Here is a 26864-nt window from a genome sequence, read left to right on the forward strand (position 1 = left end):
TACGTTATCAAAACTTTCCTCTCGCGTAGTCTTTCTCTCTCAAAACATCTTTTACTTAGTGAACAGATAATTTTTGAATCACGGCAAAGCACTGGTTGCTTTTTGAACACTTAAGTAAATCGTTGTAAAAACTTTTTTGTAAGTGTCGTTTTTTTTGAATTTTTTTTTTTTTGGGTATATATTCTTTTAATCGTGACTGTACTCAGGTTTAAGAAGGATATTTAAGCCGAGCTTAATGAAAATTTGGTCAATTATCACAGGAAACAATGTTAAACTTAGCTCGGTTTCGGATTAAAAAATAAATCAACAACCTTGGTCTTTAGGGGCCGCAAATGACTTGTTTCCAAAGATGTGTTTTTTTGTTAAAGACTATGTCATTAGCCTAAGAAATATATACGAGTTTTCGATTAATTGAGGTTTTCAGTACCTTCTTCTTGATAAAGTGGCGAAAATCGACCAAGATTTGGACAGAAATTTGGAAATTAGTTCCTATGTTGGAGATGGAAAAATTGGGCTGATTTAGTCCAGTAAGACGGAATTTAGCGATCGGAATTTCGGAATAGGGAAAAAATATTCTAAAATTTTTAACAAAAATTTAGAATTTCACATAGAAACCGTTGGGACTTTGGAATCGGTGTACACCCTGTAACCTCCTGATAGATTTTGAAATATTTCTCGCCAGGCTTGATTACCGAGAGTAGTTTTGGATAAATTGCGATGCTGGCTATAATAAAGCAAAGAATATTTTTCTTTCAAGCGATGGAAAGAAAGGTTTTGAAAACGTTTATTATGTTGAGTTGCGAGTTTGGATTTCCCTTTGAAGAGATTTGAAATGAATTGATCATGTTTCCGAACTATCGCTCATGTTCAAGTGTACACCAACTCTGTATATTTCTGGCACTACTTTTAAGACTTAATTTTCAACATATACATCCAATGTATATGTCATTATTTTAATCCCAAAGATTTATCTCTTTAAGTACAGAAATACCGTCAGTCAGCCAGCTAGACTTATTTTTTAGCTTTTGTTACATGAAAAAGAAGTTTGAAGCGTCAGTGAGAGTCTTTCTATAAAGATCCGAATTAACGATAATATAGTCTCTAGACTGTAGACCCCATTTTGTTCAATTGATGCTTCGAATGAATGTGACCTACTAATCAATATACTACTGTTCGAAATTTCGCCCCTCGGTTGGCTTTTTATATACAATGCTGACAAACAGTTTTTTTTTTCATTTTTCGACAAGCAAGAATCGTCGCTTAGAAATTGCCAAATATTTGCGAAATTCTTTCAAAAGCTGTTTCAGTTGAAAATCAGATTTACGGAGACTCCTCCAAGTGAAATGGGTGCTTCCTACTAGATGTGTTGTTTCATTCAAATAATCAAAACTAGTTCACTCATGCCCAATAATATTTTGTCCGCTTATAAAGTAATGAATTTGCATTATGTATACATATTTTTTTATAAGCAAGTGTCTGCCCCTTGGTCAGGCTCGCTTATCATATGAATCATGCTTATCATTCAGCCTAATTTTTAGTGAAATTTCGGAAATTTTGTAAACATTTGTTCAGATTTTGGGAGTAGTGGAATGTAGCTAGCCGTGGTATGTCTTTTTTTTTTACTTGACCTCTACCAAAACTTTTTAAACAGATAAAAAATGACAACTTGAAAAAAATTTCAGGATGACATATATGCTTATGTTATCCTTAGTAATTCTGCAAATCTGAGCCTTCGTATGCTTATAAGCGTTATGCTTATAAAAAACTTGTACGACTTTAAAGATATTCTTGAAACAAAAGCAAAAAAAAAACGTAAGCTGAGTGTTACCGCATTATTTCTACACCTTACAAGTTTGCAAAAGACACTCTCTGATAGACGTTTTATATTTTTGTTACTGTTATTTAATCATTTGTAAGATAACGTTTTTCTTTTCGTCAGACAAAAAAAATTATGCAAATGTAGTTGTAGGACTAAAATAAAATGGGGGTAAATAACGTTTCTGTTCGATTTTCGAGACTTGCAAGATGAATGATTGTTTAGCAAATTAACGCTTTGTGTCCATCTCTTTCAAGATAGGTACTGGTGAAGTTATAAGAATCTTTATAAAAAGGTTTTTGAGAAGGAAAAACTTTTATTTGGTTGAGGGATTCAATTGCTCCTCAAAAATGCGAGAGCTTAATAAGGGAATTAGGAATTGGGAGAATTTTTCTGAAAGAGAAACTTTCGAAGTAAAATTGTATTGGATTTTGAAGAAATTTGTTGTATTTTTGATAAAACAATGCTCTTGTATCTTTGAAGGAAAGGCTTTTTTGTATTTTTGAAGGGAAAAGTATCTTGTACTTCTGAAGAAACAGTGCTCTTGTATCTTTGAAGGAAAGGATTTCTTGTATTTTTGATAAAACAATGCTCTTGTATCTTTGAAGGAAAGGATTTCTTGTATTTTTGATAAAACAATGCTCTTGTATCTTTGAAGGAAAGGCTTTTTTGTATTTTTGAAGGGAAAAGTATCTTGTACTTCTGAAGAAACAGTGCTTTTGTATCTTTGAAGGAAAGGCTTTTTTGTATTTTTGAGTAAACAAGATCGTGTGACTTTAAAGGAAAAAGTTTCACTTTAATTTTTAAACAGAAGAATTCCTTCTTTTTAATTTCAAATTTTCTTTTATTTTTGAAGGATTATCTTTTTTCAATTCATTGTATTTTTGAGGGAAAAAGTTCCTTGTTTTTTGAAGCTGGAAAGTCCCTGTATTTCTAAAGGAAAAAATTCTTGTAATTTTGAAGGAAAAAGTTATATTTGTTTTTGAAAGTTGAGATCTGTGCTAGTTAATGTAACGTGTGTAGCTTCATCATGGCCATGGCCATAGTCTTGTTTCATTATAATATACTCTACTCTAAGTAAAAAGTCACCAGTACTCAAAGAAAGACATTTTCCATATAATCCTGAACGAAATCACGTTTATTACTTGTAGTGACGAAGTAACATATATTTTTGTTGAACCGTTATGAACGGTGTACTGTGCGTCAACTGTCTTTTAATCCAATTAATGTATTTTGTGAACTGTTGCTCTCTATGTATTGTATTATTGCATGACAAATCTGATTTGTTGCATTATATGTTTTTCGTGTAAGAACTAAGGCACGAATAAAGTACACTTTTTAGCCAGGCTTTATCCTTATAAACATGGGCAAATTCAGGTTAGGGATTATGTACTGCAGTTTAAGGTGCCTTTTTGAGACATTCAAAATCCCGCTAAGGGTCCCGAACATTATAACTTTTTGGCTTGCTTCATCAATTTTTCTGTTTTTCAAAAATCAAAATCCACCCAACTGAACTTTAGGAAGATCTATTCAGTAACTGATGCATCTGTAAAAATTTTCTTTAAAAACAATATACAGTTCTTCAATTTCAATAGTTTCAAATCTGAACAATCAACACTGCCTAATATTTTGAAATAAAGCGAGTTGTTCCTGATGGTTGTTCTTAGTCCCAACAACATTTACACTAACTCTATAGTACTGTTATTTAGTCAATAATAGAGACTAGTTTATTTTCCGATACTCGGAGTTTCGTGCCGTTTCAGGCAGTTTTCAGTCAGATTTTCTGATCTATTATTGACTGATATATCGCTCTACCGATGGTATAGAGCACTTTAGTGAATCGCAAGTCAGATTTGCAAATAGTACTGTTATTTACGTATTAACTGCCATCGACATTTTCTTACAAAAAATTGTTCAAAAAAGACAGAGGTATCTCATTTCCTACTTGAAGGCCCTTATCACCAGATACTATCTACTAAATTCTATTAATACAAAAAAGATTAAGAATCGATTCTTATTATTTCATCTGTTGCTTATTATCTAATAGAAACCACGCTCATCTTTCAAGACCTTGACCTTCTATATTTCCCCTTTAAACCTGGTTTTCATCATTGGTGAATATAAATTTGGATTCCTCTTTTGGATTATTGCGAACTATTTTTCTTCTAAAACAAAGTAAATTGTAAAGAGAATTTTATTGTAACGAATCGATAGCTTGTACTTTTCGCGTTTGTCTGTAACATAAAGTTTGTACAGAGAAAATGGTCAAAAGGGCCTAAATTCATTTATCACGAAGAGCTTCATAAAGTGGGAAGGTCGTTTTATACAAGTCCTTTTTTTGGTCTCATTAATGGAAACTGGCTTTGTGTAAATCATGTATTTCGCCTTGGTCCTGTAAGTATAATAAATGTTCATATTTTTGGAGCATTCGTCGATAAAAATTTATTGGCAATTAAAAATGATCGTCGGTAAAAAAATCATCATCTATAAAAATTTGCTTGTAAAAGATTTAGTCACTAAAGTGTCTACCGACAGGATATATTTGGACATTATTTGCGTTTGAAAGATGTTGCATGGGTAATGCATTTTAATGCTGTTTTACCACTATGATACATCCCCCTACTAAACACTGAAAATCTAATCTTGATCAGGGCGTTTAGCGTTCCGCCTAACCTTAAATAAGGCGTGGTATTTCTGGGGATTGATAAGAAATGGTAATATGGCTCTTGGAGACAATAAGAAAAACTTTGTAATCTTTTCCTTATTATTGGCTAAGTCCTCTCGTACAGTAATCTATCTCCGTATCGAATTTCAAAAACAAACATTTTTCAAATCCTCGCCTTATAAACACTTTTGCCATATATGACAAAACTTATGTTCGATATAGCAATCTTTATTGACTTAATTTATTACATTACGTGATAACATGGTGTACTGACTTGAATTCGCTTAATATTCTTTTTTTTGTTGCCATTTAAAGGTATTATTCTGATATTGTTGTAACTTATATCACTTTTTGTTGAAATATCTTTGAGATCTCTTTCATTGTAACAGAAACCATGATCATTATACATGATCATTTCGGGACCAAGGCAAAATAAGCATCGACTTTAACGGTAGACTAGAGTCTACTTCTGACTGAACTTTGTTTTTCTGATGGATTTTCATTGCGCCGAGTCCAGTGAAGTAGACTATGGGATTCCGCCACCTTGAAATTTTTCACTTTCGTTATCAGAAATCATATAAAAACACCAAACTAATAAAATATAATCCAAAACCCCATCAAATTTTAGTAAACTGTAATTAAAACATAAAAAGACTGATTGTCGATTGGTCATGCTGTTTGCTCCAAGAAGAGACTGGATCTAGTATGTTATGAATTTACCACGTGTTCATGCAAAACCAAAAAATAAGTCTGCCATAATACTCCGAGTCACTTGTCAGTGCCATATAGTCCATCAAAAAGCAAGAAGTGGCCCCTGGGGGGCTACCTTTAGGGGCGAAGACACCACTTCCTGAAGTTTAAGTTTCTCTAGCAAAAAGATAGGTCTATATATAAAGTATACGAGAAGACAACTGGGATTATAGGACTGGATGGTAGTAAATAACCTCAACCTCTTTGACGTTCAAATAACCCAATCACCACTGGAAAATTTGGCAAAGATTTCGTCCTCGGTGGAAAGATTAGTGAAAATTTCGTACCCTGAAATGTCAGCCCACTGGGAAGTTGACCTTGATTTCATCCCCATTCGAAATTCAATGTTTAAAAATTGCACTCCAAACCATCCTCACTGGATTTTTTAACCTTGGAACAATAGAATTTCTATCCCTATCGGGATTTCAATAGGAATCTTTATCCCCACTGATGAAAAAAATCCACCGGGGCTGTGATGAGACGCTGTGTTGAGACATGGGTGTCTACTTGAACGTTGATATAGCGTTGTGTGTCAGTTGGATCACGTTCTTATGTTCAAGTTGTTTCAATGCATTGTCATAAGTCATAGAAATATATCTCTATAACCATATTTTTTTCACTTGTACCAACTTTATATCACAAACAAAAAAGAGGGCCGAAAACCTTACACAATGAATTGATTTTAACCACAAAAACTAACATAACTGATCTGTGCGGTTTGATAAAAACAGATTTTCATTTTTTTTTTTTTTATTTATATAAAAATTTGATCAACATTTTGCAACCTTCTTTGTCTACATCAACTCAATTTTATCAGACAAAATTTTTTAGAAAGCAGCGCAGGTGAAGTACTTTTCATTCAAAAAATGAATCTCTAAAATTCAGTATTCTGTTCTCTGCCGTAGATCCCTTTCTCTTAGATTCGCAGTCTATGGTAGTTCTTATACAAACAGCTTTATGAAAGTTGTTTGCTCGCACACAACCTGGAAGATGTTTTAGTAAATTTTCATGTTAGATATTCACTAAATATTTTTCTAAAAGAAGACTTCGAATATGTACGATGCCTTCAATTTCAATGAGCTGTTTGCAACCGATAAAAACGAATTTTCGACCTCGTTTGCAATGGTAAGATTAGCCCTGTAACATACTCTTGTAGGGTGTCCTGGGCTGATGGATGAGCTTTAGAAGGGCCAGGGGTTGAACAAGGCTAAATGTACTATTGTGACTTGAATTTGTTGGACTTGGAAAAAAAGCATTCAGAAATCATCGGTTAACTAAAGATAATAAAGATAATTTGAGTTACAGAGGTTTGGATTATGGAAACTCTACAATAATTGCAATCGATCCATGATTTTCTTAACCATCTTTTCACACAACATTTTATTAACCTTAGAAAGCTTCCCTTAAGACGTTGGAAAACCCCGCTCTTACCAGAAGATGCCGTTCGCTTAACCCTTTAACTGCCGTTCGTATTTTTAAGGTTCGACCTATTTGCCACGGGAAAAAAAAAGGTTCGACCTATTTGCCACGGGAAAAAAAGAAGGTTCGACCTATTTGCCACGGGAAAAAAAAAGGTTCGACCTATTTGCCACGGGAAAAAAAGAAGGTTCGACCTTATTGCCAGATGTCGGCATATGCCGACATGGGAAAAAGCTAGCGATTTTGACTTCATTTTCTGAATAATATATGAAGTATCAGCCAAGGACTATAATTTTGAGTTGAACATTGTTGAATAGTTATTTTTAACTATTATCTTTTTTCATTTCAAACCATCTAATACAAAATCTTTGTAGAAGTGTTAAATTTTTGGGCAAAGGAATGCAAAGTGCCGATGTCGGCAAATCCCGACATGGGCAAAGAAATGGAAAATGCTCATGTCGGCATATGCCGACATGGGCAGTTAAAGGGTTTAATGGTAAAAAATCGAAATACTGTCCAGAAAATCTCCTTCAATATTGGACTATCAGCATAATGTTGATGGTTTTCTGTCATAGAAGAAAGTGAGCTCTACCAAACTCTGAAAGCCGTAATTTTCCCAAATATTTGTCCTGTCTACAATCAGACTGTTTCGAGATCCATTTTTGGTATGTAAAAATGACGATTAGAATGTCATTATCATTTCCCGTTACTATGTACCTTGTCATGAGATTCCAGAGTTGACATTTCTTAATCAATTATTTTTGTTAAGACTTTGAGCCCAGACGAGTTGATCATCTGTCTTTTAAGATTTTTTATTCGCTCGTTGATTCTGAACAGAAAAGATAAAGTGTCAAAAATCTGTGATATTTTACTGATGTTATGAGCGATTTTTGGTCTTTACTTTTGAAATAGTTACTATTCGTGTTGCGATTGAAGAGAATCTTGGTTTTTGGTGGTGTGTACCTATAGAGCAAGCACAACTTTCAAAAGTAATGCGTTTTTGTTGAATTTGGGGATGACTGATCGCTGAAAGTTGCGAAATGGAGTTTCAAATTTCTGAAGACTTCACAGAAAGGTTAGCTGACATCTGTCTTTGTCTAATACTTTTTATTAATGTAAAAGGGCTTTTTTAATGCATGAGTACCAAGCTTGAAATGAGTTATATCAATATAACGGACAATATTCTAGAACGGAAGTTGAAGATACCGACACTTCCGTAAAATCGTTACATCTTTCCATCGATAGTGTTCCAGGACTATGTCATATTATTTTAAAAGGACATTAACAATTTCCACTTGTTTTATTCACTTGAAAGTTTAATTGGGCCATATATAGTCCTATAAAGAGCTAAGCTTGGTTTAAATTTTGTTTTCTCAAGCGCTGGTCCAGACAAATATCAATAATCAACATCTTATTATTTCCTCAAAACGCTTTTGATTTTATGTTTAAATTCTGTTCTAAAACTTTACAACCTTGACAAAAGTATTTTCCCCAAGCACAATGCTCTAATTTATTAGTTCATCCATTCCTATCTTATCTTATCTGAGACAAGATATATTGTACTCTTTTTAACCAATCAGATTGCAGATAACTCAGATATTTTTGGATCGCCGATAAAAAACTCGCCCTATACAAAGTTCATCGCTGTATGTTAGTCCTTTTGCCAATACTTCTTAATATTACTCATGTTTTGTCGATGCTTGATAGATTCAGTTGTATAAATGAGGTACTGGGAGACAACTTTCATTGAATTTTCTCAGTGTGTTCATCACGACGGAGTGACTGAAACGATTTGGAGCAACCTGCAGGTTGGACTGTAAGATTGAGAACTGTAAAAGCTCTGATTTACCATCGTTCTCAGTCAGTTAGGATCTAGAAGCATCGAAAATCTGCCGCCTCCACCGTGGGAGACGCAATGCTTGCTATTGACGTTAGACAGACGTTTTGTGCCTACAAGTTTTTTATAAGAACATCCAAAATTTTTGAAGCCTTTGGATGTTCTTAACTTTTTGAGTTTTAAGCCTAAAAATGTTCTTATTTTGACCATTTTGTGAATAATTTTGACCGAAAAAGGGTGTTTTTGTTCTTAACACTTTGGCTAGCGAAGCCTTCTTTCTTATATAGTTTGTTCTTATAAAAAAACGTGTACTTGGATAGTTTTGGAAGGAATGTTGATTTTAATCAGATAACTTTGTCATCAACGATGTATAAATTTGTTTTGAATAGGAACTAAGGCTCAAAATTGATGCATGAGTTTGATATTATGTTTAGTGTTGATGTGCGAAAAGATGGGAAGGCTTAATCTTATAACGAAAATATCGAATTGATTTTTCAACAGCCTCACCAAATTAAACATGTTAAAGCTAAGTGAAATAGAATAAACTGGCTGTGTGTTGTTTATACATTCGACCCTTGTTTAAACTGTTAATCAATGTCATCTTTTTTATCAGAAAATGATCATCAAAAAAATTCCTTTTTTCTAGAGATTTTGTGTTGGAGAGATTATTTTGTCATGTTGTTTTACTGTCGTGTATTTTGTGAGATATTTTTTGGTTTAACACACGCTTTTTGGACTTTTATAATTCTAATTGGTATGGTGCTTAGACTTTTAGTCCATTAAAATTCGAAGGTGCAGTTTAAGTTGACTAATTTTGGCTATTGTTCTTCTCATTTACTTCATTAGTCCCTTCTCCTTGACTCTTGACCAGTACCCCTTCGAGAGACTTTCGAAGTTGGAAAATAAAAAACCACCTCTATTGCTCGCACATGCACCACACCCATTCCCATTTCTGCCAAAACTGTTGTGGGTTGTTCGATATCACCAATACTTTTTGTCTTATTAAATCATATAGTTCCAATTTGTGACGACGGAATAGAAATCATTCAGGTCATTTTTTTTCTGATACATATTCGTACTTTTAAATTGCCAGTCATTCGATTTATCAGAAATGAATGAAAACACCAATTTGGAATGGCCAATCATCCAGCCATTTAGTTAGCGATTATAACAATAATTTCTCTAATAGAAATCCAATCCAGTCAAGTAGTTAGAGTGGTTTTATTATTTTTCATCTTCTTATCTCAAGTAGGTTTTTTATCTTTAGGTATCTTATACGGTTCCCATAATTTCCCATAGGTCTTCACGAAGCAGTTTCGGAAGTAGTGATGGTAACGATTCCACCACAAGTGATTTAAAACCAAATAACAATAACATCACACAAGTTGAACAGAACAAAGATCAGAACAAAGATCAGAACAGTATTTTGATTGACAACGATAAATCGCTGACAACCCCGACCAATTTCAACAAAAAACATCGACATTCGTTCAAAGACTCTACACAAGCAGACTCGGGTAAGACTTTTGATAATATAATCTGTAATCTCTAAACAGCATGTATTTTTTACACCTCTGTATCAATTAATAACCGGTGAGAATTTGTTAGCCAGAGCTAAGATGGTATAAAACAAATGTAAAATTCTTAGAAAACTTCTAGAAAGTTATCGGACGTGGTTATAGCATCTTAGCTAAAAATGTATAGCTGAAAAATAAAGAATTAAGTTTTATTCTTCTTGAATTTCAACCAAAAAAAAATCAATTGACGAGGCAAGGGAATGAGAATCGATAAATTTTTGCATCCCCTTCAGCTAGAGGGACACAGAAGCTCAATCTAGTGTTTTATATGATATCTGTGTGTCAAACTAATCGAACCTTTTGATTATCGCTCTTTATCTTTAAGGTTTCATTTTCATTTTCCTTTTTTTTCTCAAATTTTTTACTTCCTAATATTCCACTCACGAATATCTTTTTAACGAGCACAAAATCGCAACTTGATTCGAATTCTATCAAAAGCCATTTTTGTCTCCAGCTGCAAATTATTTTGAGACAGACTTTAGGGATCTTTTCGAGGGAGTGAGTGGCATTTGTTAGGATACCCAAGATGCATTTCCATTTCCTCAACTTTTTTGATACAATTAGCAATGCAATGTTGTTCTTGTTTCGTGCCGGGGGAACTCAAAACTAATAATGTTGGTTATAACGATATATAATTATAAAGTGCCTGTTATTTTTCCGATTTATCGAAAAATTGTTCTCGGATCCTTCTCATTATTTTGGATAATTAATTTTGTTTGTTTTGAATTAATTAGAAGGGACTTAAAATAAATTTCATTCAAAATTACAAATAAAAAACGATGATTGGTGTAATTATTATGGGGTAATAAGGCTGTTGGTTTAATTTACGATAATGTTTTTTTAATCAGACGAAAGAGTGGGTGAGTTAAATACAGCGCATTTTAATGATTAGATTTCCTTTTTCCGTCTGACGTTTTTCTCACGTTTTGTGTTTTTTTTGTGGCTATTTGAAAAGTCTAATCACTTGTGGTCTTGGCTGTCTTCTAATTTTGGTTCTTTTGAAAAGTAAAAGTTAATCACATTATGACAGGAATTATGACATTCAGAATTATTCGATAATTTATCGAAATTTTTTGGCAATGACAAACGCTTTGGCTTAAACAGTTACAAACGTAATCTTGAGTAGATTTAGGGTATAGGAGAAGACGGATAAATAATTTACAAACTACACTCTTTTTATTATAAGAACAATTTGAGGAGAACAACGAGGCTCAGAAACGCTAACAAGTAAGACAATATAAAAAAAACCTGAAAACGGTTACTGAAGTAAAAATTAGGTTTAAAGCTTTTAAAATATCTTAATTTCGCTCTAAAAGGCTCTACACGCTTTTTTTATTAGAATGGTGTAAATCCATTTCATCATGGATATTCTTTTTACTTTTTTGGGAAAATCATCCTAAAATATTCTTACAGCACATTCTTAGGTTCGGATCCTCATTCATACTAGATTTAACATTTAGTACATGCGTCTCAAGCATAAAATGGCACTTTTGTAAAAGGAATGAGCCTTAAGTTAGGAATAATTGACATTTATAATTGAAAATGCTCTAAAAATGGCATTCTTAGCTTCAGTAGCAAAATTCCATGATGGTGATATTCTTAGCATATTCTTAGTTTTTTTGGCTATTTTCATCATGGACATTCTTATAAAGTGTATTCTTATAAAAAAAGCTTGTAACTTCCAAACAAATAAGAGCAGCCGAGCCTCGACAAAGACTTTTACCGAGTGTGTTCCCCCAATACCAACATGTCAACATTTTTTAAATCTATGACTTTGTGAAATAGGCTTCTGAACACAAAATATGTATCCAAACTGTTCTTTTTTTAAACACAATTATGTCTGGAGAACTTCTTTTCAAGCATTTCCAGTTGTCCTTGACTCCCGTTATATTTTGAATAGCCCCTCTATAGAAAATTCACTACACGTTTTTTTTTTATAAGAACGTCAAAAATTTTCGAAGCCTTCGGATGTTCTTAGTTTTTTGGATTTGAAGCCTAAAAATGTTCTTAAAATGTTCTTATTTTCAGCATTTTTTGAGCATTTTGATGTAATTTCTTAAGAAAATGCATGTTTTAAGTCTCCAAAGCCTTAGTATGTTCTTAGAATGTTCTTAAATTTTTGGGCCTCGAAGCCTTATGTTCTTATATAGTTTGTTCTTATAAAAAAAACGTGTATACCGAAATTAAGAAAATTAAGAATACCCTTTTATTGAGGTAGTTTTAATTCACATTTCTTTCCTCTAAGCATAATTCCTCCATAAGAAACTTAGGAACCTTAGGGTAGTGTGTAAGGGAAAATGTTTTTAAGATAATTAAGTATGGAATGGATTCTTCTTCTTCTTGGTCCTCAAATTTAACAAGTTTCCAAGGCTCTCGAAATTCGGTAGAATTAATTGAGCCCATTCGCACCTACATTGAGGCATGAACATTTTAGCATACAGTGAATTGAGATTCTTATAAATAGGATAAACTTTAGAGATCAATACAGGATAAAGCAGAAAAATGCTCATTAAGCTTAATTCCCTTAAGGCTCTTTTTACTAATTTAGTTTTTTCTCTTTAAATGCTAGTAATATGAAAATACAAAATTTCAACAACAAAAACTTGAGAGAATTTGTCAACAAACCGAAGCCCTTCAGCTTAGGAGAAAGATTTATTAGACTTGAAAGTGTTGACTGCCAAATAAATGTAACGAAAGTTAAAAATGAAGGGCTAAAAGGTGTATAGTGTTAGAGATTCTCGCATTTCGTTATATGATATATCGTATTTTTGTCAAACTCGATGATAGAAAGAGAGAGTATTAAATATTTTTGTTGACAACTTTTTGATTAGATTTTGATTTTTTATGCATACATACAAACAAATAGCACAGTTGTGTGCTCTACTAGTATCAGGTGTTCCCATGTTTTGTTCCGTAATTTCTTTTTGTTTTGCTTTTTGTCCTGAATAAACCAGAAGGGGACACGAGCATTTAATTTTCCGTTTTAATTTCCACTGCGTTTACTGTGCTAATTCGAAACCTTTTTTGTTAAATTTTTAGTTTTATTGTTTTCGACGATTATTCCCCACGGGGTTGTTTTCATCATTTTTTGTACTGTTTTAACGTTGTAAATATTATCGCTACGCACCTATTTTTATTAAATCTTTTTAACATTTTCTTTGTTTTATTCCCTATAGAATTTTTTCCTTTGTTCATTAGAATTTTTTATTTCTCGCCTTTTTTACGCATCACTGATTTTTGTAGCATTTAAAAATGTGTTAACGCTTGTGCAATATTATACCTGATGAAGTTCTGAAAATGGAACGAAATATCGTAAAAAACAAACTGTGTTGATTTTACTTTTTTGTTCACTTACAAACAAATATTATGCTTAAAAATTAACACCAATCTTTTCTTACTTGTGTTTTTTATAGAAAGAAAAACCAAATTCTCAATTTTTGATTTGCTGTTTTTTTTTTACCATATTGAAGCTAATGTTGTATCTCACGTCAAAGGCTTTTGTCTGGGATAAATTTTCGATATCCTGACGAAAATAATATTGCTATAAATGTATTTTGATGGAAAAACATATAATTCAAGCATAAAATTTGTAATAATTATTACACTGGCTATTGATTGATTATTGATTGATTGACTATTGATTAGTTATTGACTATTTGAACAATGAGCAGTACCAGAGGCTACCATGTTGATTTAATGCGAATAGGATATGCCATAAAAGGTAAAAAAATTGTTTACTACCATCAATTCAAAACATCTCGACCAAAATTTGATTCCAAGCTACTTTTTCTCTCGTTATCTCGATATACAGTTTTTTGCTCCCTTACGAGTTCGAATTCGAGATTACGCTGTTGTTAAAGTTTAATGTATTATTATAGAGTTAGTCGTAAATTGTTCAGTAATTTTGAATTAATCTGCTTTGAAATAATTGCTGATTATTTTTGAAAATGCAGATTATTTTTTATTTCCTTCTTCATTTAAAGTATTGGAAATTTATTAATTACTTAGTTGCATAATGCATGAATTCAAATTCACTTCTATTCAATATGATAATTTTCCCATTTTCCGAGTTTTGATCGCAGTGCATTTTCAACATTTTGAAAGCATTGTTTTTTTATTGAAATTGCTGCTTCCAGCCAAAAAGAATATATCAAAATATATGAAGCCTGACGTCATAAAGGACGGTTGAAAATCTGCCATAAATCCTCCATCCGTCATTTCTTCATGAAATACAGTCATCATCAATATACTGTAGACGATGCTATCGTCTGTTTAAAGGTCAGCAAATGCAGGAAAGAGTTAGGGCGTCTGGGCGGTTTACGGGAAAGAAGTGGCCACTGCTTACTCCACCCGAATGTATCTGCCATGGGAACTAAGATAGCGAGAATCCTTTTAAATTTCAATCGTATCTTTTTTTGGAAAATCGATCTGAGCCACCTGTTTATATGCATAAATCTACTAGCAATGGAATTCAGTGAATTTCTATCTTCAGTCAAAATTTGTAACTGACATGTCATATAGCGGTAACGGGATTGTAAGAGAACTTAAGGAACATTATTTTGATACCTAATGTAGCGGTCATCTTTTGTTCAGCTTAAGACCTGCTTATTGATTTTATGATGATTGTATAACTACATGCATGGACATTTGTCTGATAGATTTTCGATTCATTTTCTCTTTAGATTAACAGATTAATTTTCTTATAGGAAAATCTAAAAAAGTTTGTGACGTTCACTCAGCAGACCTTATGTATGAATTTTGATCACTCTTTAGATAAGTTCGCTTTTTGAGCAAAGTGTTTAAAGGCAAGAGGGCTAGTTATGAAGTGATAACGACGACCTTGTCCTGCAATATAAGGAAAAAAAGAAAAAAAAATGTAAGGATACCTCGTTGGAAAGATAATTTAAAACTTTTTATAAAAATTGTAAATTCTAAAAACATTCAATTTGGACTTCACTGATTTCAAAAAAAATTTTCATATCTTCCTATCCTTCTTATCGAAAGTTACATTCCTCCATAAATGGCCGAAAATGGGAGAAGGGCCTTATACAAAGCTCAATAACCCTGGCTTAATAATCAAAACCTTAAAAATCTTTGATCGAATATGTCTTCCATCAAACCATATATGTGTAACAAGATGTGCTTATGAATGGTTGTTGAAAGGGATCAAATCAGTATCATCACCCCCTGTCCAAAGGGTTCCTGTTCGCATCAAAAAATAAGTTAGACATTCCTTTTCAATCATGATGCCTAATTGGTCGACTCATTCTTTTCCGTCCATCTTTTTTTATAAGAACCAGTAAATTATCGACTAAGACTTGGCTGTTCTATTTTTTTTGGTATCTTTATGCTTATGTTCTTATCCTACTGTTCTTATTCTGAAAGTTTGTAAGTGTTTAGACTAAATTCTTACTACTCTGATTCTAAATTTGCTTAAAAACTAAGTCATTCCAGGGTCATCTTCGTTCTTAAATTGTTCTTATTTGTTGGCACTTTTCAGCCTCGCTGCTGTTATTAATTTGTTCTTATAAAAAAGATTTTACATACCTAGACTTTATTCTTTTCTCTTTTCTTCTTTTCACATTATTTTGAAGGAAGCTGGTAGACAGTTGTCGTATTTTTCTGTGACTTGTTGTCTCTTTGTGTGCAAAGGACGAGGTTGCTAAGTTGTGTTGTCGTTTCATTACTAACTTCTTGTTGAAAAAAACGCTTTTCTGTTGATTTTACACTACTTTTTGTTATTGCCATCAGTATATTATAGAATACGATTTCGTTGGAGGAAAAATAACGAGAGAAGATTTTTTGCATACTTTTACCCCTTTGTGGATTGGTAAATAACATCACAAGAATAGACAAACAACATATGCTTTAATTATCCATTTTGATTTATAGTCAATTATTGTGGTCAAGGTTTTTTTATATTTTGTTGAGGTTTTTTGAACTCCAAAATTCATACGCGATGATGCATAGCTTTATCTCTATATCTGAGTGAAACAACTCAAGAATGTTGAGGTAACATGATTTACTAGGACCAACAATGTCGAATTGAATAACAGATTGTTATTTTGGTAGAGTTGTTTTTTTCGAATTATTTGAAATGTTGGAGACGATGAAAAGCGATGGGTTACGTATACGAAGAAAGCTTGGTAAAATGTTATCCCTTGATAATTTGGGTGAGTTTTGTTTTCATTTCAACCTTTTTGTCACTGTTAACTTTAACGTGGTATTAGTTTGGTGCTATGCGTTTTTGTGCATTATGTTGAATTATGGGAAAAGACAGTCGAAAATTTGAACCAGATTGTAAAAAATAAGAAGTCAACTTGTCCTTTTAGATGATTAGTTTACTAACTGCTGGTTATATTACACACTCCTTCTCACAGACCCGGTGAGCCCCCTCCCACTTGAAAGATTGCTCAGTATATCGTCCTCAAGTGGACTTATATACCGTATACTCCAACTTTTAGTGGACTTATATACCGTATATTCCAACTTTTAGTGGACTTATATACCGTATACTCCAACTTTTAGTGGACTTATATACGTATACTCCAACTTTTAGTGGACTTATATACCGTATACTCCAACTTTTAGTGGACTTATATACCGTATACTCCAACTTTTAGTGGACTTATATACCGTATACTCCAAATTTTAGTGGACTTATATACCGTATACTCCAACTTTTAGTGGACTTATATACCGTATACTCCAACTTTTAGTGGACTTATATACCATATACTCCAACTTTTAGTGGACTTATATACCGTATACTCCAACTTTTAGTGGACTTATATACCGTATACTCCAACTTTTAGTGGACTTATATACCGTATACTCCAACTTTTAGTGGACTTATATACCGTATATTCCAACTTTTAGTGGACTTATATACCGTATACTCCAACTTTTAGTGGACTTATATACCATATACTCCAACTTTTAGTGGACTTATATACCGTATACTCCAACTTTTAGTGGACTTATATACCGTATACTCCAACTTTTAGTGGACTTATATACCGTATACTCCAACTTTTTGTCCCCGCTGAAAATAATCAATCAAACCGAATCCATAATGCGAAATATTGATATATTTGTCCATTTCCATTGAATTTTCTGGCTTGAAAACATATCAACATATCAACATCAACATTGAGTTACAGTTCCTTACTTTCGGCTGACTGAGAAAATCTTACCGGGTCTGTGAAACCCCTTGTTGGAAGTGGATTCTTGTGAAGCTTTATACTCAATCTGCGATCAAGGAAAAAGAAGTGATTGTTAAGAAGACAAACTTTGAACTGTATTTAAACTTTGAACGTGTCTATGACAATAAAAGATTCATTCATTCATAATCTTAGATTTCACTTAAAGCCACACGTAAAATCAACGCAATGTGTAGGTGACATGAAGTTCATACGCTCGCCCACTCGTGATTTCCATTAAACAGTGATTCATATTTAAAGGTTTTGGTAGACTTCTCGATACTTTATTATATGGTAAAAAGTCCCTTCATTTACAATACAGCACGCAATCAAAATTTCTAAAGCTATGAAGTTCCAAACCAAAGCAATAAATACCCCGGTTATACCCAAACGTAAACGATGACTTTTTGACGTGAAAATGTTTGTTTATTTACTTATGCGTGAGTGTTCTATAAGACTCAAGAAAAACAATAAATGACATCACATTTTAAGCAAAGGTCACCCAAATTAATTACTTAATGAACATTTTAGTGTCATTCTATTGTTTTGCAAACTTTAGTCATGGATATAATGTTATTTGGACGTTTTAGAAATGTTGAATTGTAATATGTGTTTTAAATGAGAAAGTTTTTTCGATGGTTAAGGCTTTTGAGGGTAATATTGACTTTCAGCTTTAGTAGACTATGTTAATTTTTGCTACAGAAGGTCGTTCGACAAAATGAAGGGCTTAATGTTTCTATTGGACCAAAAATTACATTCCTTTTTTTCTCAATTGTTATGCGGTGGAGGATTTCAGCATGGTAATACCTCAAAAGGTAATTTTTAATTTGTATTGTTACTTATACTTTTCTTTTGGAAGTTTCATAGATATCAAAACCGAGGATAAACTTATCAATACAAATTCTACCGGTTTACTTTTTTAGAATTTTTTCTTATTTTCACATCTCTGAATTTTGTCAAAAATGGATAGCTTAAGGTAATTAATCTTTGTTCTACGAATTAGATTTTAAATTTCAACAAGTATCCCGCTATATATACAGATAGGAGACTTTCCCTAGGGTGCATTCCATGGGTGTACCGAAGTAAAAAAAGTCATTAATACGGAAACGTTTCAATTGCGTCGCTTTTGGATATCTGCCATGACGTGATGCGGTGACCTCAGGGGTCGGATATTATCAGAATATATATTCAACAGTAATTGAGCAATGGCACTCCTGTGGGGCCAACCTATTGAGTCTCTACATGCATAATTACATTTCAAATGATGGAGAAAAATCTTTTATTTCATAAAAGTTAGCCCTAGTGCTAGGCTCTCTTCCGATCATCTATGTATCACGAACTATAGCATTGGACTAAAGGTCTAATATCTCTATCCTTGATGTAGCTACAAGCTTTCTAAACCAATCCAAAGCTATACTAGCTATGCTAGCCATCACATAGGCTTCTTTTAGATGCAATATACAATTGAGTCTCTCGAATTTGATTTTCAAGGGGAATTGGATTTTCATCGAATAAGGGAGTGTACCGAATAGTAGAACAAATTTTTTCTATTACGAATCAATGTCAAAGCAGTAGCCTGATTTTTTCAGAAGGAAGCATTTGTAACATAGACATAGACATAGATAGTTATCTTAGCAATTTAGCATGTCAAGATCATCAAGGTGTTCTTTAAACCCCTAAACGATTTGTTAAAAAGCCAATCTATTAATTTGGACAACTTCATAAAACCCTTTAGAATCCTGATCGTAATTTAACGAGATTAATTTTGTCGTCCGGCTGAACTCGGATTAATTTAAAAGAATTCTGAGTGATTTAGATTTTTCGTTACATTGAGAAAATTGTACGGAAGTTAAATTATTATTGTACATTTTCTAATACCATAAAAATTGGCAGGTGGCGCTACTGTTAATTGTTAAGGATTTATTTAGCTAAATGGTGATTTTAATGAAGAATTTTTCATTAAAAGCTTAGAAAATATACGGTAATTTCAAACGACCAAAAAAAGGTCTATGTTTTTATCCCAGTATGGTGAATGAATTTACGGAGTCTAAAAGATCTAAAAGAATGTAAAAAATCGAAAAAATCGAAAAGATTTCGGATGATTCAGGCCTTGAGGGTCTTCGTACCATAGAGTCCCGGAAAATGCAAAGCACCCGTTATCAAGGCTCTTCTGTAGGATTTCTTAAAGATCTCTTGTTTAAATCTAGTTTTCCAAAGATTTTTCATATTAATAAATGTATGAATGTGTTTTGTTTTTGATCATTTTCAATTAAGAGGAATGCGGGAAACGCCAAGCATTACTTCACAACCGGCGGATATTAAACGTTGAAAGAGACTTATGACTTTTCATCAAGGAAATTGTGATCTGCAATTCAAGGGATTTTGAAGGGTACTTAGAAGAAAAGAAAGTGAACTATAATTTTAGGCTATTTGCTGAATGTGTCAGTACTTGAAAAAGTACAGAAAATTTCTATATCAGTTTGGATGATCGTATTGGAATCTGGGTCATCAAATATTAAGTATTTGATAGAAATTTCGTAGTTGATAGATAATGAAATGGTTTTCTGCCTCTTTTCAAGACTGCTAAACTTCTACTGCATTCTGTCCCGGCCCTGCCTTGTCCACTTAACTTTATACGATTAGAAGCAGGATTGAACACGATTATATGTATAACATTGCTAAATGATACTGGTCAAGTCAATTGTCTATCCCAGATTTACAGCGCCCATTCAGTCTAAACCATCCAAAAGCAACGATATAGCCGCATGAGTTGAATGAAATGAGTTGAAAAAAATGTTAAAGGAAAATGAAAGGAACACTTTATTCAATCCGTTCTAGCCGAAATGCGGCACTAATCTTAAGGCATCACTTTTGCTTGTTTGGGAAAGGTTGTAGATTACTATTTAGCCTTCGGCTTGAAACTCAATGGCTCCGCGTTGATTTATCGACCACTTGAATTAAGTGATAGGACCAATCAAATCTTTTCCCAATGACTTTTCTACCAGAGTCTGAAACTGCACCCACGTCTTTTTGATGCGGTATTGCTTTTACATTCCAAAACTCAATCAAATTAATTACACATTTTCTTACTGGCTATACTTTCATTTGAAAACGCTTTCGGATTAGTTTAATAAAGGACATTTTTGATAGGTTCTGAAGTTAAACTGTTTCCATGGGCAATGAGTATGGACCAATCAAAAAGTATCCTACAAAAGAATTCCAACCAGACTGTTAATTTCTACCTATAAATAATAATACTACCCATTAACCTTGATGCTTAATTGCTCGTTTGGTATCTTAACGATGTCTCATTAAAATTGTGGCTAAATTTATATCATTTTTCATCTTTTTGACAATGAGAGATGTGGTACCCGGGGGGGGCAGCTGGGCAAAAGGACCGACGGGTATGTGCGGGCACTAAGGGTGTCTTTTTCAAGGCACCTCAAATGCACTGTAAGGGTCGGAAAAACTAGAGATGCACTGTAAGGGTAGAAATTTAAGAAAATTCTTGAAAAATCTAGATATTTTGACCAAAAATGCTAGAATTTTGACCATTTTTTGCACGAAAGGGATCGAAAATTTGGGGGAAAATGCACTCTAAGGGTATGATTTTCACTGATTTTTGCTGCACTGTAAGGGTGCAATTTTAAAAGCCAATTTTTGGCCCGCACATACCGTCAGTCCACAAACCCATTGCCCCCCCCGGGATGTGGTATTGCGCTCGTTCATCATCAGAAATTTTTCTTGTCTTTTGACTGGGTTGTCTGTTTGTGGATGGGTGTTTGCTGGTCTGTTTTTTGTTTCAAGTTTGATTCAATTCAGCTGGTGTTTAATATAATTTAATGCCTTGGTATCCTGACCTTTATTTCAAATGCTTTGTTCACACCTCTTTTTAATTTTAGAACTTTTATGTCTGATATCTATGAATTATTTTTTTTATTTTGAGCTTGGATTACATTGCTTGTTACATTTACCATTAACACAACACCAATGCTAGAGGTTGTGTATTCTCTTCTAGGATTATAATATGTATAGTGCAGTGGATTCTCCCTAATTCGAACTAATTCTCAGTCGCCGTCAAGAAGAAACCTTCCTAAAATTCTCTCTATAATTCGAATTTCTCTGTAATCCGAAAAAAAAATTATTTCCCGTTCGAGTTCGACTTAGCGAGAGATAAATGTATTTTTGAAATTCTGGAAGGTAGCCAGAACCTCTTGAAAGTTGGAAGGTTATAGTCAATTTCCTTTTGTTGTCTGTTACTTTTTAATCCGACTTTCCCCTAATTAATAATTTTAGAATAATATTTCCTTAGTGATTTTAGCTCCAATATATATAATATAGTGTGACCTAGAAATTAGAAAAAGTCAACAAACAAGATCAATACTGCTTATCGTGGTATTTTAAATACAGATATACAGTGGAAACTCTTTAACTCGAACCTGTATCATTCGAATACCTCCTTAACTCGAACAAGTCTCTCATTCCTTCAGTTAACAATGCCTTATAAACCATACTCAATATCTCAAAATTTCCATAATTCGAAAAAATTTACATTCCCAGTGCGTGTTCGAGTTATAGAGACTCCACTTCAATTTTCTTGATAGTCTGACACTTATCCATAGACCTGACCTTCTATATTACATTGCATACTTAAATCATATTTGTCTTTACAAGTACCAAGTCAATATCTAATTGAGAAAATGTACCTCCTTCTTATCTAGTGAATAGTATCAGCATAGCAGTTTAATTTCTCAAAAGGCCTTTTCCCGCCATTTCTTTCATAATCATAACGCTGGACGTTTACGTTCGTATTTTATCATTTTGGTTGAGTGGTAGTTTGTACATCTACATCCTTGTATTGTAAGGAGTCATTTTGAGGAAAATACATTGTACTTTTGTTAAATTTTTCAAGCCTGTCAATTGCCAACAAGGATAATAACATAAGCCATATTTTATCGGAGAGGAATGAATTTCTAGATGTTACAAAAATTTCCCGATCCTCAGTTGTTTGGTGTGTCAGAAGAAAATTTCCACATTAAGAGTCCGATAAAGACATATTCATAACTCTCGCTTAAAAAGCCACATTTCTAAGGTTCTAAACACTCCATACATCTCAAACACGAAACCTTTATACTGGCTTTTCCATTTTTCGTAAAAAAGCATTTAGAGTGGATGCTCTCGTGGGAGAAGAGCTGTACAGTTATTGAGAAGTCTTTTGTTTGTTTAATCCTTATACAGAACGCTCTCTTCCGTAAAATTTCGAGCACTACTCCCGTATCCGCGCAACCGGTTCATGCATCCGGATGTTTTTTAAACCCTTCATAAGAACTTTTAATATGATGCACTAGATATAAATTTGGTTGTTTTTATTTGTTTGTTTGATAGATAGAACTCGTCATTTTGTATGTGTCATTTGACTTTATAGTCTGCTGTATGTATACAAAAAAAGGAAGAAATTTGAGACGTGAGACTTTGTTGTGCCAAACACTAAATGATGTAAGGACACTTGAGGGTAGATTTTTCTCATCTCTTTTCGAGAGAAATTCGGATTTGTTGATCATGCATTTTTGTTATTGGATCATTCTATGGGAATATAATGTAAAGGTGATTGTAAAATGATTTTCGAGAAACTTTTGGGCTAGATTTACTTTTACTTCTATGTTAATTTGGGTTTACTGAGTGTTGGATTTTTGTGATCATTGATGAAAAAAAACAGTAGTTTTTTTTTTGAAAGGTTTACAACTATTAGCAAGCATATCTTATAAACTTTATCGGTTTTTATTAATTTCGATAATTTCTTTACTCTTCTCTGTATAATAGACTCTCGTTTTTTCGAACTTCTATTGTTCGACTCTTTCTATTATTCGAACTTATTCCAAGTCTTCTTCAAAGAGGAACCCTCTTAATAAACTTTCTATAAATCGAATCTCTCTGTAACTCGAAGGAATTTCTCATTCGAGTTCGAATTAGCGAGAGTCAGCTGTATGATATACCACTTTTTGAGATTATGTCACCAAGGGTGACCAAATTTTAAAGCTGATCTCATAAACGACCATTTCAAAGAGACAAAAGACAATTTTTAATTAACAGAGGGATTCCTTGAGTGTAGAACTTAGAGGCTGATGCCGCCGCTATTCATTTTCGAATTGTTGAGCTTATATACATTGTTCTGTTTCTGTGTTTTCTTTTTTGGCTTTATATTATATTATATTTGGTTTGTTTAGATTTCACTTAGTATGGACCAGTGTTCTTATTTTTCGTCATTTTCAGACTTGAATGTTCTTAAAATATTCTTAATTTTTCTTTATTCACTTGTTGACTTAAAAAGGCTTACAATCAGCATTTTCGTAGCCATTTTTGAAATCTTAGGCAGGGATTGTTCTTAATTTGTTTACACGTTTTACAAAAAAATCTAATCTTGTGTTCTTATAAAATTGTTCCTATAAAAAAGTGTGTATTCCCAATTTAACTTATTTTGATGCCCTGGCGGCATCCATTCTGGGATGGAATTATTATTTTACTTCTCTTGTTTTTGGACTAGAAATAATAACCTTATCTTATTAATTTTATAAATTGAACTTTGGCGATGACTGTTTTTATAAGAACCTCTAATTATAGTTACTCTTAATTTTTGGCACTTTTTGAGACTGGTAATTTTATTATCCTGCTCTAATTTTTAAGGAGAGTTTTTTGTAATTGAGGTTTAATGCTACAAAATCTATCATTGCCTGGCTCTGAGCCTTATTGAAAAAGATTGATAGGAAAAATGGTGTATGTGATAGCGAATCTTTATTTTGATTCTCCTAATAGGCACAAGTTTCTTATGGAATTTAATCGGTCAAATATGCGTTTTATCTCGTGTTTTTAAGTTCGTTTGTGATAATACGCTAACAAACAGAGATTTGGTTAAGCGATAAACGGTTTTTGTTGTGTGTTCTCAAACTTTGTAAGAGGAACGGTATTCATTTACATAATGATGTCAACTTGATCAAGAAAAAAGTTTTGTTGAATTTGATTTTGAACTTTTTCTGATATAGTGATAGTTGTTTAGTTGCTGGTGTTGTGTACACGTTTTTTTTTTTTTAAGAAACTAGTTTTACCAAGCAGCCTCAATGTTTCTTAAGAAATCGGCCTTTTGAGCCTTAAATGTTTCTTACATGTTTCTAAACTTTTTGACATAATCAGCCTTATGAAAGGCTGGATTGGAAGGTTCTTAAAAAAAACGAATTAAAAAATGTTTATTTTCTATTTCTCAGCCTCAGCATGTTTCTTTGATGTTTCTTAGTTTTTAGGCATTCGGAGCCTCATGTTTCTTAAAAGTGTGTTTCTTAAAAAAAAAAAAACGTGTATAATTTTTATAATGTCTCTCTTTTGGTTTTCTTACCATGGGTAAGGACTCATCAACAAGACTTTCTGCTTCTTTGTCATAAAAACTTTAGAGAAAGATTATGAAAATTTGATACTCACTCATAAGTTAGTCCAATAAGTAGATCAATATTCTCTTTTTTGTAGAACTCGCAAGAATTGTGATATTGCTATCAGAAAGGATTTGGGATGGGGCAATTCCTGGGCAGACTGGATCAGTTCTTATTTTGTGTTGATTTTATTTACGTCTTGTAATCTTTAATAGTCCCTAAAAACTATACGGTTTGTCAAAACCTTTTAACATTGTTTTTTTCTATATGGGTGGGAATGGATGGCCAATATGTCTAATTATAACTTGTTGCTTTGTATAATTCTTGTTGCACAACCTCCTTCGATAAGAATATAAAGTTACAACACAGGTTAGTTTGTCAAGTTCGACTTTGTCATACCGCGAGTTTTGAGTAAGCTTTGCAAGAATAAAGTCTCCACTAGTATCTGAGATGTTGTATAAGATGGTGAAAGATAGAATCGTTGATAAAACTTGTTAAAAGAAACTTTTACTGAAGTAACCATATACGGTCAGTCCCTACTCTCTAAATTAAATACACCGAAACTCCTTATCTGATACTCCGATGGCGGATTGACGGACGCCCACGCTAAAGCTCTAAAGGAGTGGCCAATTTCCCATCGGAGAGGAATGATAGTCGGCCTTTGATGTACCGTATCCCCAGTCGGGTTCAACTATCCTTGTGCGTAAACCTGAAAATATTTCGGTTGGACCCGCCAATCCCCGAAAAAGAGAGCTGGCCTCCCGCTGCAAAATCCTTGACGCGGTCTTGCGAAATTCTGTAATCTAAACCTTCCAGATGTTGAAAAATTTTCCGACCTTCAGAGGTTTAGCGTGTCGGATGAAAATTACTGCATCTGTATTTTATGGAGTAAAATCAATGAAGTATAAGCCCGAAGGGCTAGAATCGAATCTCCTTGGTAGGATTTGAAGCCAGCAAATCCTACCAAAGTTGCGCGGCCTAACACGGTCCGCCTAGTTTTTACAAAAATGGCAGATTGGAACTAAAATTTAATGCTAAATTTCGAAATAAAAATATCACATGAAAACAAAAGAATTGCTAGATCCGATCCGTCGTCAAAAATACGACGCATATTTTAAGGCTTCACTTTTTCTTGCCTGAGAAAGGTTAGAGATTCGATTCTAGCCCTTCGGGCTTATACTTCATTGAGTAAAATGGCTCTTTTGGCCAAGTATAGCCTGGACGTTAAAGTCGTACTCAAAAATGTTCAAACAATCGGTAAAAATGAGGAAAGAAAATTATTGATGGTTTTTTAATGTACAGTAATTGTTTATCTCGATTCAACTTTTTGATGATAGCAGTTTTAAACCAAAGAGCTGAAAAAGAGAACCCTCCTCGAAAATGCTTCATGAATTAACCAAAAGACAAATGCAAAGGAAAAATAACATTTTTTTTGATTAATTACTGTCAATTCAGTACTTTTTATAAGTACTGTAAGTTCTTATAAAAATCTATTCCGTTGATCAGGAGTTGATCATTTTGAACACTGCGATGGTGTGCTTCACTTTCCTGGCCGGTATATTATAGAAGAGATAGACAGATCCATCAGCGGTTTAAAATGACTTTTTCTATAAATCAAGGGAGCTTGATGTCAAAAGAATGCTATTAGAAAAACAACAAAAAGTGGCAGAAATTTCTTTCTAACTGTCCGTTCGCGTTTTCCTTCCTCGACGTAAAGCTTTTTTCGTGTCCTTTCTTATTTTTCTCTCTTACATGTGATATTGTGGTTTTTTCGCTCGTATTATCATCATACTACACTACACACGGACATGGAAAGAAATTATGGCTTAAGATCGATTTGTTTTGATACCGTTGATGATAAGAAGAGAGAATGCCATCATTTTTTAAGTTTAGATCTTTCCATTTCAAAATATATGTACACGTATATATTTTGAGATTTTCGATAATACTGAATACTGCTATATCAAAGTAGATGCATACGCCTTTTTTATTTTTGATGTCTTGGCCTAGCCAGTCTTGGCCTTATGTTTTAAGAGCATTTGAAATGGAGAGATTGATTGTTTTGGAGCCTTCGGAAGAGATTCACTGAAACTTCTGACAAAAAATGTTATATTTCAGTGGTAATCTTAGGCTGTAAAGGACCAAAAAAGTAGTTTTTACTTGTTGCAAAGTTTGGCTGAAAT

General features: G+C 33.2%; 1 protein-coding gene across 8 annotated transcripts in view; it reads left to right on the forward strand.

Moving 5' to 3' along the window:
* LOC136818891 (uncharacterized) overlaps positions 1–26864 on the forward strand; it is a 49854-nt gene that overhangs the window by 6958 nt on the left and 16032 nt on the right. For 2 of the 8 annotated variants that reach the window (XM_067075122.1, XM_067075123.1), the window contains exon 2: positions 9787–10004. In XM_067075122.1, the coding sequence (XP_066931223.1) occupies positions 9787–10004 (218 nt within the window). Of the gene's footprint in view, positions 1–4031; positions 4211–4674; positions 4797–6255; positions 6357–7552; positions 7726–9786; positions 10005–13579; positions 13786–16140; positions 16238–26864 lie in introns of those variants that run through there. The other 6 variants (XM_067075126.1, XM_067075130.1, XM_067075124.1 and 3 more) reach the window with 6 other exon arrangements.

This window comes from Clytia hemisphaerica, unplaced genomic scaffold (assembly GCF_902728285.1).
Source record: "Clytia hemisphaerica strain Z4C2 unplaced genomic scaffold, Clytia hemisphaerica genome assembly, whole genome shotgun sequence".
Classification (NCBI taxonomy): domain Eukaryota; kingdom Metazoa; phylum Cnidaria; class Hydrozoa; order Leptothecata; family Clytiidae; genus Clytia; species Clytia hemisphaerica.